General features: G+C 39.9%; 1 protein-coding gene and 1 pseudogene across 1 annotated transcript in view; both read right to left on the bottom strand.

The window, feature by feature from the left end:
* Nucleotides 1-1,164: 1,164 nt before the first annotated feature.
* LOC149461433 (U6 spliceosomal RNA) lies at nucleotides 1,165-1,225 on the bottom strand (annotated as a pseudogene).
* A 9,742-nt stretch (nucleotides 1,226-10,967) lies between these two features.
* The window catches only part of TMEM164 (transmembrane protein 164), a 74,948-nt gene continuing 69,799 nt past the window's right edge, over nucleotides 10,968-16,116 (bottom strand). Inside the window, exons 5-6 of the mRNA XM_089678270.1 lie at nucleotides 15,621-15,721; nucleotides 10,968-14,761 (exon numbers count right to left, since the gene is read on the bottom strand). Of these exons, the coding sequence (XP_089534396.1) occupies nucleotides 14,555-14,761; nucleotides 15,621-15,721 (308 nt within the window). The 3' untranslated portion in view covers nucleotides 10,968-14,554. The remainder of the gene's footprint in view (nucleotides 14,762-15,620; nucleotides 15,722-16,116) is intronic.

Genomic DNA, 16,116 nt, shown 5'->3' on the forward strand with positions numbered 1-16,116 from the left:
TTTATATTTACTAAAATAATTGCATTTCCATGCTCTGTGTACTGTGGGAGACCGGATATAGTGAATGCAGGGTCCTGGGTTTAGTAACGCTTTAAGGTTAGTGTGATTTCAGCATCCGTTTTGTATTGTACACAGGCCCTAGGCGCTTCGGTGTATAAAGACCAGCAAAATTAACTTCTTTTCAGACATAGGAAACTATACAATCAAAAAAGAGAAACAAAGTTTATATTAGAAGGCAGATTTTAGGGGTTAATAATGGTGTGAACCTCCTGCGCTCACTAGTGTTCAACTATATATAAAGAAGAGAAGCTGCTAACATTAAATCATATACCAATGATTACCATAGACATATAAATAATAATGTAGCTCTACTCACATAATAAACAAGTGCATATAAATATATGTACCAAGTGTATCAATTAGTGAAAAATACCAAATCAACTATTGACCAAGTGATTTCATGCAAAAATCCAAACAATTGTATGTGAACACAAAATGTGATGGTGATAATTGAAAACAATTAATCCTGATCAAATACAATCTTCAAAAATAATTATAATGACCTAAATCATATGGAAAACATATATATATCTCTTTATACAAATCCATTCAGTGTAAATAATAGATAAAATCACACGTGCATATAGTGAACATACTATAGTGGAACCACAATACAAAAACAACAAAATCAGTGCTCTTAAAGTCCAAATTATGCCGATGGTAACACTTAGATGACACATTCGTGCTGATATTTGTGTGCAAGTGGATATGACAATCCGACCACCGTCTGGATAAGCCTCTCACCTTATAGCTTCGACCCTTGCGGGTCAAAGCGCTTTACTGGATCCTTCTCACGGATCCTCCAAGCCTGCTATCCCTCCAAATGGTCGCTCCTTGTCACACCCAAATCCCTCAAGGGGTCAGCACTCCACTAATGGCTCCTCTCCAGGTAAGATCAAGTGTCTCTCGTGTGAGAGATAAAATAGATCCTCCCATAGTGTAGTAAGTTTATTTGTAAAGTAGGGACAATAACAAAAATGATAAACTCACATAGCAGCAGTATCCAGCTCAAACCTCATGCTTTCGGATGAGGAAACGAATGTATGGGTGTACAGGTGTACCAAGATGGCCACTTCACCGGAAGTGCGTCACTACGTCAGGCCAATAAATATGGAACGCTTCACGAATTTGCGTGTCATCCTTGCGCAGGGGCCATGCTAATCTGACGTAGTGACGCACTTCCGGCGTAGCGGCCATCTTGGTACACCTGTACACTTGTTGTACACCCATACATTCGTTTCCTCATCCGAAAGCATGAGGTTTGAACTGTTTGAGCTGGATACTGCTGCTATGTGAGTTTATCATTTTTGTTATTGTCCCTACTTTACAAATAAACTTACTACACTATGGGAGGATCTATTTTATGTCTCACATGAGAGATTGGTGCTACACTTGATCTTACCTGGAGAGGAGCCATTAGTGGAGTGCTGACCCCTTGAGGGATTTGGGTGCGACAAGGAGCGACCATTTGGAGGGATAGCAGGCTTGGAGGATCCGTGAGAAGGATCCAGTAAAGCGCTTTGACCCGCAAGGGTCGAAGCTATAAGGTGAGAGGCTTATCCAGACGGTGGTCGGATTGTCATATCCACTTGCACACAAATATCAGCACGAATGTGTCATCTAAGTGTTACCATCGGCATAATTTGGACTTTAAGAGCACTGATTTTGTTGTTTTTGTATTGTGGTTCCACTATAGTATGTTCACTATATGCACGTGTGATTTTATCTATTATTTACACTGAATGGATTTGTATAAAGAGATATATGTTTTCCATATGATTTAGGTCATTATAATTATTTTTGAAGATTGTATTTGATCAGGATTAATTGTTTTCAATTATCACCATCACATTTTGTGTTCACATATAATTGTTTGGATTTTTGCATGAAATCACTTGGTCAATAGTTGATTTGGTATTTTTTACTAATTGATACACTTGGTACATATATTTATATGCACTTGTTTATTATGTGAGTAGCGCTACATTATAATTTATAGATTTTAGGGGTTGATTTACAAAAACTGGAGAGTGCAAAAATCTGGTGCAGCTCTGCATAGAAACCAATCAGTTTCTAGGTGTTTTTTTTTCCAAGCTTAATTGAACAAGCTGAAGTTAGAAGCTGATTTACTACCATGCACAGCTACACCAGATTTTTGTTTATATAAGGGCAGTTACAGGACATTCATAAACTATGCCTATGATTGACAAGTTTAACTGAGGAATAAAAAACCACCACACTTTCTATCCACAATATTTTATTTCCAAATATTACCAAAACTTATTTGCACATTTTAGTAAAAAACAAGTTACAAAATACCCCATACACATACAGCCATTACACAACACACTAATCACACAGACTGAGTTGTAGTTTTTCAGAAGAATCTTAAGTAATGGAAGCTGTTCTATTAAATATATGCAAGCAAACAGCAGAAAACACAACAACCAATACTAGTTCTATATTATTTAAATAATAGATTTTATTTTACGAAATTAAAACAAATGGGAATGAGATTTGTTTAAGTGGAAATAATAAAGTGAAATACTAGGCCTAAGTGCATTCCTTTTCCTGGGTTACTTTCTTCCAAATAAAGCTCCATTCAAAGAGGAATTTTGGTTATTGTAGAAAGCCATCATTAAATGTACATAGTTGGCATCAAACACTCTGCCGAGGACATACAATGTTTCTCCACAAATGTGTCATAATTTGGATGTTTACAGTAATGGTTTTTTATGCCAATACAGTGATCAAAAATGTTTTACACATCAAAGGATGAAAGGCTTAAAGCGGAGCTCCAACGCAAAGGGGAAGTTCCGGTTTAAGCCTTTGTCCCCTGCTCTCCATTAAGGATTAGCACCTTGGGGGTGCAGGTAACCAAATTTGACAGGTTCCCACTTCCGCTGTGATCGCCTAGGCAATCGGAAGCGGAAGTCCCCCCCTGCCATAGCCTTCTGGGACACATGACAGGTCCCAGAAGACTACGGGACCATTCACAAAGTGCAGCACTTTTTTGCGCATGTGCAATGGGCACCCAGCTGTGAAGCCACAAGCTGTCAAAGTCTGGTGCCCACACTAAAGAATGCGGCACCAGGGAGAAAAGACAGCTGGTGAAACTAGCGGTGGTGAGGAGGACACCGCTGGACCAAGGAACAGGTATGTGTCTATTTTAAAAGTCAGCAGCTACAGTTTTTGTAGTTGCTGACTTTTTTTTTTTCTCAGGTGGATACTTCTTTCCATTAATATTTATTTTATGCAGAACCCCAGACAAACCATTAACTTTATAAGTGTAGCGAAGGGGTTAGAGCTTCTGTCAGATTTTTTTTTATAATCTTCCTATCAAGAAGTACTTTTCCTCACTTCCTGTCTTACTGACAAGATCTCTCTAGGGGGGGCACATAAAACCTAACACGAGGAACTAACCTTTTCATTGAAAACTTTAAGGACCCCATTATACTTCTATCTTCTGTTCTGATACATTACAACTTGTGCATTAAATTAAAGTGATTGTAAAGGTAAAAAAAAAACCTACAACAATATGTTATACTTACCTGCTTTGCACAGAGCAGCCCCAATCCTCCTCTTCTTAGCTCTGCCACCAGCATGCCTGGCCCCTCACCCCCGGCGGATGACCCCAGAGCAAGCAGCTTGCTCTGGAGGCACTCATGTGTTTTTGCGCCTGCGTTGGCCCTGTATGTCCATAAGACACACAAGGTGTAGCTCAGTCCCACCCCACTGGCTATAATTGAGAGTAACGGGAGCCAATGCCTCATGCTGCTGTGTCCGAGCCAATGAGCAGGGAGAAATCCAGGACAGCCAATGCTCTTCTGCACATTGCTGGATCGAGATTGTGCTCAGGTAAGTAGTAGGTGGGGCTGAGGGGTGTACAACCAGCACACTGAAGGTTTTATATTCATAGAATGCATGAAGGTAAAAAAAAAAGGCTTCAGCCTTTAGAACCACTTTAAGGGCAGCCCATACATTTTGAATGGGCCAGAAACACGCACGATGAAAATAAAACTGGGCCTACATTTTTTTTTTTTATTATTAAACAGGTGCCCTGGCTATTGTCAAATTTGAATCTGTTGACACCTTCTGTAGTTGTGTGTTGGGGTGGCATTTTAAATGAATGGCACTTAAAAGTCCTCACATAGAGGGATGCCCAATCACACTTTATGATGATGTAATTGTGGAAAACCAGCATAAAAGAAAATATGGCTGGACTTCTAGATGAAATATCAAACAAAAAGTCTGGAGTTATAACAAACCTCACTGACATTAAGGGGACATGTGTTACAAAAAAAAAGTGACATGGCACAATAAATGCACAACATTATGTCCACTTAGCCATTCCACAGATAAAGAGTTGGGTTCTTATTGAAATCACTTTAAATATCTAGTGGTGTAGTATCTTGGGTCAGACAGCGGGCTAAGTTCAGAAAAAACATTTCCCTTCAAAAACACTGGTAAAAAGTGATTCTGTCTATAAATTGTCCCCATTGTGGATAAAACACTTGTGCAGGCACTGGATGCAGACACACAACCAGCTCTTTTCTGAAAAAAAAAACCCAGCATCAGACTAGTTGTTCAATGTCAGGTCAAAGGAAAAAAAACATTTTGGTATGTAAAATTATATTTCCATTTCAATCTGAAGGCTGCTAAGATTTTGTAAACAGTTCAACACTTTTTCTCTATGTTTGACTGTCAAGTGGGAGAGTTTGATTGTAATACAACTGTGCAGTTTCAGACAGGACACTAAATATCAGTGTAGACATTTTAGAGGACAGAAGTAAGGTTTGCTAAATACTTTCAATAAATTCACCTAGAGAGGTGTATGCTGCTCAACAAAACGTGAATTTCACCTAAAGAAGCATTATAAAGTAGCAAAGGATTTGCGTATTAAAAGGTTATTGGAAGAAAAGTTTATGCTCTAGGCATTCTGGACATTGCTGGATTTTGGTAAAGTTTTGTTAAGATAATATGCAACTTAACTTACAATTGCCCTTATAAAAATGAACTGGGAGTTTAAAACTGACTCTAGAGAACCAACAGAGTGTGATAAAAAATCTCCTGTAACAATGCGCAAAAAATCCTGTTCAGAAAAGTGATCAGCTTTTTAAAATTGATCTTTACTCAGATGTTAATAAACTGCAATGTTACAGTCTGGCTGAGAAAGATTAGCTTAAACTATTTTTTACCCCAACCTTTCATATTCCTGATATGTGCCTGTTGTAAAATATACTTGTGTTACAAAGTATCCTGTTCTCTTTGCATTGCTTCCTTTGTGTGAAATACCTGGTCATCATGACAGTTCACCTGCTTTCTTATTTCAAAACACAGTAGGCATGAGAGCACATCCATCTCAGTTTGGTCAGTTTATTTTTGCTGGGCTGGGAGAACAGCCTGCTTGTCTTCCACTGGCCAAGACTTGTGCTGACATGCTCTCCTCCGCACAGTCATTCGCTGGGAGAATCCGTGTACTGCTCTCTCTCGCGCTCTCTCTTGCTGGCACCCCCCCTGCAGTCTCTACCTCCACCTCTGCAAGCCTCTTATGCAGCTGCTAATGTAAGTTATGTGATCACTTATAAAAAGGTATTTGTTTTTTTTAATAATTATACACAAACATTTTGCCTTGCATTTCTATTTTAAACTGAATGAGTTGTTTTAACAGATAAGGGTCCACAACAAACTAAAAACGAGAGAGTGCAAAGGCCCACTGTATTACCCAACAGACACTTTATTAGAAACAAATTGCATACTCACTTGGAGCATGCTCTGAAGAAAGGGGGTATGTGCCTCGACCTGCAACAGCATGTATGTTGGAGTGATTCCTCGGCCTTGACATGCATCCACTTTCTTCTGTCATTTGGGTTCCATTGTTTCTACACATTAACCTTTGGCTCCCTGTGAGCATGCATTAGGCACTTTTTTGTTTCTAATAAAGGTTTTATTGGGTAATGCATTGGGCCTTTGCTACCTTGTTTTTCCTTTTACTGTTTGTCAGTTGGACTCCTTAGTCTGAAGAGGGCTGCATTGGTGAAGCATGTTTGCTGATGTAAAGAACCTGGTGAAAACCCTGCACTGACATTTTTACCAGCTCCTTAGCGCTTTTTGGTGACATGATCGCCATTTCACTTGTTTTAGGTAAGAGCCCACATACTGTATACTTTAAACATGGATAATTCCTAAACAAACAGCTGCTTCAAGTGCCCTACAGTGCTGGTCATAGGAGGGCATTTGGTCACGTGGACAGCAATGGCAAGAGCCTGGATCAACAGTTTCCCTAGGAAAGGTATTTTTGCCATTCTATTACTTTTTACCCATTTCAACTGGTCCATTACCATGCCAATAATCTAAGTATAGACTCTGTATAAATATATTTAATTTTCTTTTAACCACTTCCTGTCCGGACACTTTTACCCCCTTCCTGTCCAGGGCAATTTTCAACGCTATCATACTTTGAATGTCAATTGCACGGTCATGCAACACTGTACCCATATGAATTTTTTACTATTTTTTTTTTGAGACCGATAAAGCTTTATTTTGGTGGTATTTATTCACCGCTATGATTTTTATTTTTTTTGCTATGTAAATGTCCAAAAATTTTGAAAAAAGTGGTTTTCTTATAAAATTTTGCAAATAAATAATATTTCATCATAAATCTTGGCCAAAATATATTCCGTTATCTTTTTAGTAAAAAAAAAAAATACACCAAACTAGTTTATAACCAAAAATTATAATTTTTATAATTTTTTTTATATTTGTTTTTTTTTTTACATACTGTCACCCTAGCAGTACAGTGTCACCATGGTGACACTGTACTACTTGTGGGGGCGATGATTTTTTTTTTTCTTACAGTGATTGCTTTTACATCCTTATAGGATGTAAAAGCAATCATTTCTCTTTCTCTCTGTCTGCATTCTTGCAGCCATTGACAAATACTGTGTGAGCTGTGATTGGTCAGAGCTTGTCCGATGGTACAAGGCTGTTGTGAATAGCCTTGTACCATGTGACCTCTGTGATCATTCACAGATTTCACACGTAGTAAGAAATGATGACACAAGTGGCATCTTGCTTACTACTTTGCATGTGCTCACTGATTGGCCAATCAGTGATCACATGATCGGGACCTCATACAGAGGTCCCGTCCGACGATCGGTGTTTCACTGTGGCCGGAGGACACAACGGGCACCAGATCGCGGTGCTGCGCGCTCCCAGGGAGTGTGCACAACTAGAAATAGCAGGTGCTGTTTATGAACAGCAACCTGCCCCTGGAGTGCCACTGTCCTGCCATTTAAAAACAGCAGGCGGATGGCAAGTGGTTAAAAGGAAACTAGAAAATCTAGTTACAACCTACATAAATTAAGGGACCTACTTACAGCCGAGAATGGATATCTCAACACTGCCTCTACATTTTGAGAAAATAATAAAATATAGGCGATGGTAAGCGATAGTGTATAGTGTCTCTCCCCCCCCCCCCCAGTTCTCTCTGCACAACACTACAGAGCGAACCTTGTAAATGGAGGAGACCTAGGTCCCTGTATTTTAACAGGCCAAGTGACCACGCTCTTCTCTCAACTTTTTTTCTTACAATATTCATTAGAATGAATGGCACGCCATTTGCTTCAGAGTTCTGAAACAAGAATAGCATAATGCACATTTGTAAAGCATGGCACTGAGGAAAACAAAGGATCTATCGATCTCTATAAATGTATATATTATTGCATTTACAAAGCTGCAGTATGGCTGTGGCAAGGCCATACTGCTGTTTTATACAGAAGGCCCTAAGTCACTAAACTTTCCTAACAGTACAATCATTCTAGTCAGTTCAAGAATTATAGTTATGCAAACAATACAGCCTATAGAGATGAACAAGACAATATTTCAATGGTCAGTCAACATTATACGACATATGGTTATCTGTTCCCTCGTAATCCTCCTGCAGTACCTTGAGGTGAATTAAAGTGGTTGCAAGTCCTTACATACACCCAGTGAAGCGAGTGGTCTCAGATGATACATATAGATGCAATCATCTATTCTCTACATCCATTCAAAGTGTTGAATTTATAATTCTTGTCAGAGTTAAAAATAAAAAATTAAAAAGGGGGGGGGGGGGGGCAGAGAGCTGAAATGGCACTCTGCATTACACTCTAGAGAGCCCCTCCCTTCCACAAAGCTCACAGGAACAGAGCCGTTCCTCCTCTGTCACCATTTTTCTCTTGGTGTCAAGAAAACTTGTCAGAAGTGATTCATGCTGACAGAAGAACAAGGCAGCACACATAAATAACACTTGGTGCTCTAACGAGAGACAAATACATACTGCAGAGGGATATGCTTTGTCTATATTTCATGTCTGAGATTTACAACCACTTTAACTCCGCAGCATACTAAAATATGGGTTTTAGGTGGAATGACCCATCAACACAAAATCTCTCAGCATAATAAGTGGCCTATGAGAATTGTAGTACTAAGCACAAAACCTTTCTAATCCTTAATATCATTATATAAAACATACAAAATGTATAGAAATTTTAACCCACAATAACATACAAACACAGATCAAACAGAGCTTACAAGAAGGTATAAAATGGATTAAAAGACTGACAACAGTTATACAAGTACTTTTGAAATGTAATATAAAATATATAGAATATCTGCAAATTCACACTCTATTCAGTAGACTGAGGGAAATAAACAAAATAATAACAATTATATAAAAACCAAATGACTGGAAGTGGTTCCAGATCTCTACCTCAGGTAAACACAGCTAAAGTTGACTGTACAAGTGCACGGTAAAAGGAGATGACTTATGACCTGAAGCAACGTATTCCATAATAAGAGCCAAGCAACGTATTCCATGTTTAGAGCTGAAGCCATGTATGCCCTGATTAGAGCTGAAGCCATGTACTCCGTGTCTAGAGCTGAAGCCATGTACTCCGTGTCTAGAGCTGAAGCCATGTACTCCATGTTTAGAGCTGAAGCCATGTATGCCCTGATTAGAGCTGAAGCCACGTACTCCATGTTTAGAGCTGAAGCAATGTACGCCATTTTATAGACATAGCAGTTTTCCTTGTTTACATTCATCTGTGACATACGGAGAAGTCGCTACATAAAATAGGAAAGCCTAGAACTACTTCTCGGGGGTCCTGGAAAAGGTGTGAGGGCACTATAATCTTATGTAGCCATTTTGGATACAAATAGTGCTTAGTCTTCCTTAATATATGTGGCCTATGGCATTTTGGTTGGCAGAATTTATAAAAAAAAAAAGGGGGTGGGGGATTGTTGTATGGCACTTCACAGACCTGAGATACTTATCAAACAAGATTTCTCTGGTTTTGATCTTGAAAGGTGAAGAAAGAATTCATGACATATTCTATATGTACAATAGAGAAAGGCGAGGTATCAAATACTCTCTGTAAACACACAGAGGAGGAGTGCCAAGTACACCATTTTATAAACATCTGGAGGGTATATGGGGGGGGGGGGGTTTGGACATGTTCGCAGCAAATAATTCTGATGGAGTGTGGATGCATCTGTACTGCAAAACAGATTTTGATGAGTTCCGGTATAACGTAAGCATCAATCATAACAAAACAAACCAGCAGTCCCGTGGCATCCTTTGGGAAAAATTTAGCAAGTTAGTAGAAGACAAAACTGCCTGCTGTTAACAACTATTGCCATTGATATTAGCTCCAGTAGCAGCAGTTGTAAATCAGCCTGACTGGATTTGGCTCCAAATCACAAAGCCCAAAACAACAGTGCTGCTAGTGAAGCCAAAGACAAAACTATAGAAGATGGTAAAAGAGTTATAAACGAGCGCCCCTATAGGAAAATGAATAGCCGCTGAACATAAGGTAACCAAACACCCTAGAAAACCAGTATATCATAAAAATGCAGCGCTATGAGTAAATGAGGAACTGATACATATATCAATACAGTAAGTAAAGAAGTTAGTCCATGCAGCAGTTAATAATGTGACTTCAAGTGCTTTCCTTTAATTCGTATTATCCTGATATTCAGGCGTTGTGCGGAATGGTGCAGAAGAAATGTGCACTCACCAGAACGCACAGATAAATGAGCGTTTGTTAAACATAGGTTCCCCTCTGGAACGTTAGGAAAAGGTCTGTAAGGCGATAACCTCCCTTCAGGATTCCTGGGTGCTCCTGTTTGTTCCCTCAGTAGGTGGCTTGCGGACTTCTCCTTATAGCACGCCCCTTGTCCAGTAGATGGATGAGTGGCTGAAAATTGATGCTCCCCACCAAAGAACATCCCAAAATAAATTCTCCTCCTCTTGACGATCACAGTGATACCACATATGTGTATGTTAGTTGTGGTTTGTACCTCTTGCCCCTCCTCTCTACACCACTCCACTCAAGCTGCAAGAAAATGGTGGCGCATGCGCAATTCGCTTTGCGCCACCATTTTCTTGCAGCTTGAGTGGAGTGGTGTAGAGAGGAGGGGCAAGAGGTACAAACCACAACTAACATACACATATGTGGTATCACTGTGATCGTCAAGAGGAGGAGAATTTATTTTGGGATGTTCTTTGGTGGGGAGCATCAATTTTCAGCCACTCATCCATCTACTGGACAAGGGGCGTGCTATAAGGAGAAGTCCGCAAGCCACCTACTGAGGGAACAAACAGGAGCACCCAGGAATCCTGAAGGGAGGTTATCGCCTTACAGACCTTTTCCTAACGTTCCAGAGGGGAACCTATGTTTAACAAACGCTCATTTATCTGTGCGTTCTGGTGAGTGCACATTTCTTCTGCACCATTCCGCACAACGCCTGAATATCAGGATAATACGAATTAAAGGAAAGCACTTGAAGTCACATTATTAACTGCTGCATGGACTAACTTCTTTACTTACTGTATTGATATATGTATCAGTTCCTCATTTACTCATAGCGCTGCATTTTTATGATATACTAAAACTATAGAAGAAACTAGCATTTTTAGAGGGAGAGGTTAACAATGGGGCAATGCCAGCCTGTCATGTTACTGAACTTTAAACTGGGTCTCAAAGTTTTATTACTGTACCTCCAGGGAGAGACCTACTCCTGCCACATTCATAGAAGGCACCCAACGGGATTCCAACTATCACCATGACATTTTGACATGCCAAATATATTTTTCAGTAGAACTCAATTGGACTTTTTTTCCCAACACCCTGTGGGCCCCAGATATGTCTTGTGGGATTCCCACCAGCAGATTGTAAAGCTAGGTCTGGATAGTGACCACTGACAGCACGCTGCTGTTGGATCAGAATAGGGAGACTCATTGCATCATGGGAATGTATTTCCAGTGAGTGGGTCTAAGCCAAGAAGAAAAGGGACCAAAGACAAAATTTAAAACTGGCAGGTCAAAACTGGCCAAACATAGGATCTAAAATTCCTGGCCAAAAAAAAAAAATAAGTTTTTACAGAAAACATTGCATTTTTAAAAACATTGTACTGGGCTATCTTATGTAAATGTTTAATTTATGAATAATGCTTAGTATATGTACTCTTTAGTTGAAAACAGCAGAGAATGCTTTGCTTTACTAATGCTGTACAAGCACTACTTGGCCAAGGCGTCAGTACTTTGTTAGAAAGTTTTATGTTAACTGCCCAGGAACTGCATGTCCCCATTGTCACTGGCTAGTAAGGCAAGACAAACACTGAGGTGGATAGTGATGACCTCTAGAAAATGCAAGCAGCCTGATTATTTTGCTAACTCTCTGGCTTCAATACTTTGAGTCACTGAACTGAAACAAATAAGATCAGCAAATCAGTCACAACCACTTAGCTGCATTCTTGTTTTGAATGAGAGATCGTATTATAATCCTCTTGGTCGGAGATCAACTTTAAAATCAAATAAAAGGTACCTGCCTTCCTTTTCAAAAACGATCATCCATTTCTTCCTACAGTCCATTTTATGCCCTTATTCAGTCTTTGTTCCTGGTCTTCCTGTATGTGTGGCTGGGCATCACAGTTGCATTTCCTCCCAGAAGTAGTTTTCAGAACGGCAAGGGTGCTTGGTTACATAAAGCTTTCTGCTGTGGGCAGGTATGATTGGCACAGCACTTGATCATGACCCATCTACATTTCTTGATTGGCAAGAGAAGCGAATAACATGGCTGCCAGTCAAAAAGATGGGTGCTGTGCTGATTGCACCCACCCACATCCTTTAAATTGGCAGCTAGGCTGAAGCGGCTCTTATTACGGAGCTGCCCCTCACAGTCCCAGATAGAAGCAGTCTTTGAGGGACTGGTAAGCAAGCTTCAGAAATTTTCATGTTTTTATTGTCTATTTAAATGTAAAAATCCTGTTAAAATATCCATCTAGGACTGCGATGCATGTAATCCAGAGTCAGTTCTCAGAGCCACAACAAAAATGCCCACCGTTTCCTGAATTTCACATTGAAACATGGGAAAAAAAGTACTGCTTAATTGTTCCCTGTGCAGATGTGACATGTGGTGCCTGCCCATGTCCAACCCCCACCTAGGAAAGGTGCAGAAACATACATTTACGGTATTATTTTCATAAATTTCTTAATGTTTAACTGCACATTAGGACAGTGATCTATAAAGACTAGGTGGTCAGGATCCTGTTTTGCTTTAAAGTGGATGGAAACCTTTACATATACCCAATGAAGTGACTGACCTCAGGAGATACACAGAGGTTAAACAAATCCTCCTATATAAACGTTGTACCTGTCGGTCTATCTGCAATACTCTCTTCTCTACATCCATTCAAAGAGCTGAATTTATAAATCTTGTCAGGGTTTAAAAAAAAAAACACACACACACTATAGAGAGATATGCTTTTTTTCAGATTTCTTGTCTGAGGTTTACAGCCTCTTTAAAGTATTGAAGCCAGAGGGTCACTACGACAAGCAAGCAACTAGCATTGGCAGAATGCAATATCAGCTATGGCACCATTCAAGGTTTCTTTAAAGAAACTCTGTACCTCAAGGTGCCTGCTCATATTTTCAGTGACTCTCATTCACATCTGAATACCAGAAATTCTGAATGGCCAAAGCTCTAACCCTTCCTTGTAGTAATAAAGCCTGCCTGTTTCTCCCTCCATCCCCATTCCCAATAATGGGCTAGGCAGCTTTGTCCATTCAAAGCAGCTGATATTCTCTGCAGCAACTCTTATTTACATTTGCCGATATAGTTATCGCTGAACCTATTAGCAGTTCCTCCCTTTTCTTAATGAGAGATTCATTTGAAACATTAATATGACATAAAATTCCTTGATCTTTCCCCCATTATATCAGTAATGGAAAAAGATCAGCTGCAATGAAAACTGAGGCAATACTGGTGATTGGTCCCTTAAGCACAGCTTGTCTTCTTTGGACATGGCGTTCACAGTTCAGTTCCTCTTTAAGACAGCAGTAGTTGACGATAAAAGCACTCAATATAAGAAGTGATGTGGTCATTATCTTGTGGTCATTATCTTCTACAAGCATAAAGTGCAACAAGCTGCTGCTCAACAAGCTTTCTATGACAAATCATTACTCTTCCTTACAATACTCAGACAACATTTACCAGAGAACACAGAACCAATAACATGTAGTAGAAGAACAGGTCATAATGACATAATGATGGCACATAGTGGCAGAGAACATTCTGTAACTGGGGTTGGATATAACTATGGCAGTATCCCATAAGAATTACATTTGACAAGGAGGTACAGATTAAAATATAATAATGCAGGCAAATATTAAAATAAAAAATATGTTGGCATTTTAAACTACACAGAAGGAAATAAAAAGAGTAAACAGCCAGACTCTAGTAACCATTTCCTAGCACTGGCAAACAATAGAAGAAACACCTTAGTCTCATCGGACAATAGAAACATTTTCGTTTCCTGAAGTCAGTCTCAAGTTGCCCCACTGTAAGTGATAAAACACATATCCAGAGATGTGTCCTCTAGTTGGGTCCAAGAGCAATACACTTTGAATATAAGTGCCCTTAGTTCTAGGTGTGTGTATGCCTTTAAAATGTATGGAAAATGGATCCCTTAGCGCATTAGTCATTCAGACAACCTTTAAAATCAGAATAGATTTAACAATAGCATTAACACTGCAGGCCCACAGTCTAGACAGAGAAAAATGACTTGCTATGGGCTGTGCTGAACTCCCCAATAATCATCATAAATAAAAGCATCAGTTCTTGTAACAGACTGCACTGCCAAGCTAGAAACCAAGTCAGAAGGATCTCTGTGCGAAGATGAATGGCCACCTTAGCCCTCATAAAATGTTCACCTAATGCTGCCTAGTGTACAGTTTGGCTCATAATGCAGCAAAATTGTTAGAAATAGTTACAAATGAAAAGCATATTTGACACCCTGGCCCTTTCTGTAAGGTCACTTGTTTAGGCACCTGGAAGTCCTTAACACTGGTTAATAATGAAAGGGTTGGTAGCCCTGTTAACTTCTGAATGCCAGTTGTGTACAAGTTTTGGCTGAGAAAAAGTTGAAGCTGGGCCACTCCTGTAGTGGCTTATCAATCCACTTTCTTGCCTGAAAAAGGAAACCGCTCCACCAAGAACTTAAAGCGTGGAGAGCCAGAGGAGAACAAAGCAACAATCAACTTCCCATGGATCATGGTCATGATGGTTTGGTGTCCTGATGCCCATATACGATACCATGGTCCATAGAAGGGGTCAGACACAGCTGGGCACAACATGTTGTTTAGATTTACTTCTGTCATCTAAGTAAAAACAGAGAGCCAACAAAAATTAGATACAGCGGGAAAGTTATTTCTATTATTTAATCACAGGTGTCTTTTAAGTGTTACATTTCAGGGTTTGGTTAAAAGTTTGGGGGTTGGGGTTGAAGGCAAGGGCTCTATAGGGGACAGCAGTAAAGCCTCTCTTTGGGCAAAAATCTATCTCATCACCTCTCACATCCAGCCCCTCCAAGCTATCCTGCTAAGCTTTTCTTTACCTTAGGAAGCCATCTATACTTACCCAAGTCCCTCACCCAGGTTTCACATCGCTGCCATTTCTGTAGGGTGGGGGGGGGACCATTTATCCAGTGCTGTAAAGGCCCCCTGAGAATGTCGGCCCCCTCAACTCCCCTCCACTGACATCACTCTTCTCTGTCCTGGGGGGACTCTGCTGGCCATTCAGTAGGAAGTGTCCATATTAGGCTGGCAGTAATGTGGACACCTGAAGAAGGACCCGTGGAAGTAGTAAGCAAAAAAGCTACAGATAAGTTAAAAATAAATAAATAAAAAGCTTTTTGATAGGGTTGGTAATTTTTTTTTATTATTATTTATTTTTTTAGTAAAGGAATTAAGAGGCCGGTGAATTGGATGGAGGATGATTATATCCCGACGTGGGGCTCATACAGAGGAAAGCAATGGGCTCACTTTAATGCCCACCTTCTGTGTGTAAAAAGTGGATATACATGGGAGAAGCTGGGGATAGGTCAGGGAAACCGCATAATAAATGTGACTAAAAAAAAATATCTCACAAATGGTCAAGAGACCAGTAACAAGAAGTTTCACTTAAAACATGAATTATGTTTATACATACTGTACAGTGATAGTTCAACGCCACACTTACCAAGCCTAGTATCTGGAGAAGGCTGAAGTGGTAGAAAAACATGAGACCGGTTGCCAGAATTGCCCACCAGAAGTTACAGAGTGGCTCTGGTGTATACGCCCCTAGGATAAAATAGCAGAAAACTGTTCAGATTCATCATTTTTTACATTTTTAAAAAAATGTTTTCACATAGCGTTCACGTTTGGGCTAAGGGTGTTGGGTTTAGGTCATGGATAATAATATACCATGCATTCTACTGAGTTTCTCTAGCATGACTCTCTCATCACCGACTTCAGACTGGAGTTCAATGTGAGCAGAAGAAACCTCTGGGAGAAATTCCTTGTGCAAGATATAAAAGAGCAATTCCAGGGAACATGATAAACCAATAGGTGAGCTGCTAATACTTTACAGACATCACTACCGCTGATACAGTCTAGAGCAGCGGTTCTCAACCTGGGGGTCGAACGACCATTTCCCAGGGGTCGCCTAAGACCATCGGAAAACATATTTCCGATGG

Source organism: Staurois parvus, unplaced genomic scaffold (genome assembly GCF_062004578.1).
Source record: "Staurois parvus isolate SC_StPar_1 unplaced genomic scaffold, SC_StPar_1.0 ptg000202l, whole genome shotgun sequence".
Classification (NCBI taxonomy): Eukaryota; Metazoa; Chordata; class Amphibia; order Anura; family Ranidae; genus Staurois; species Staurois parvus.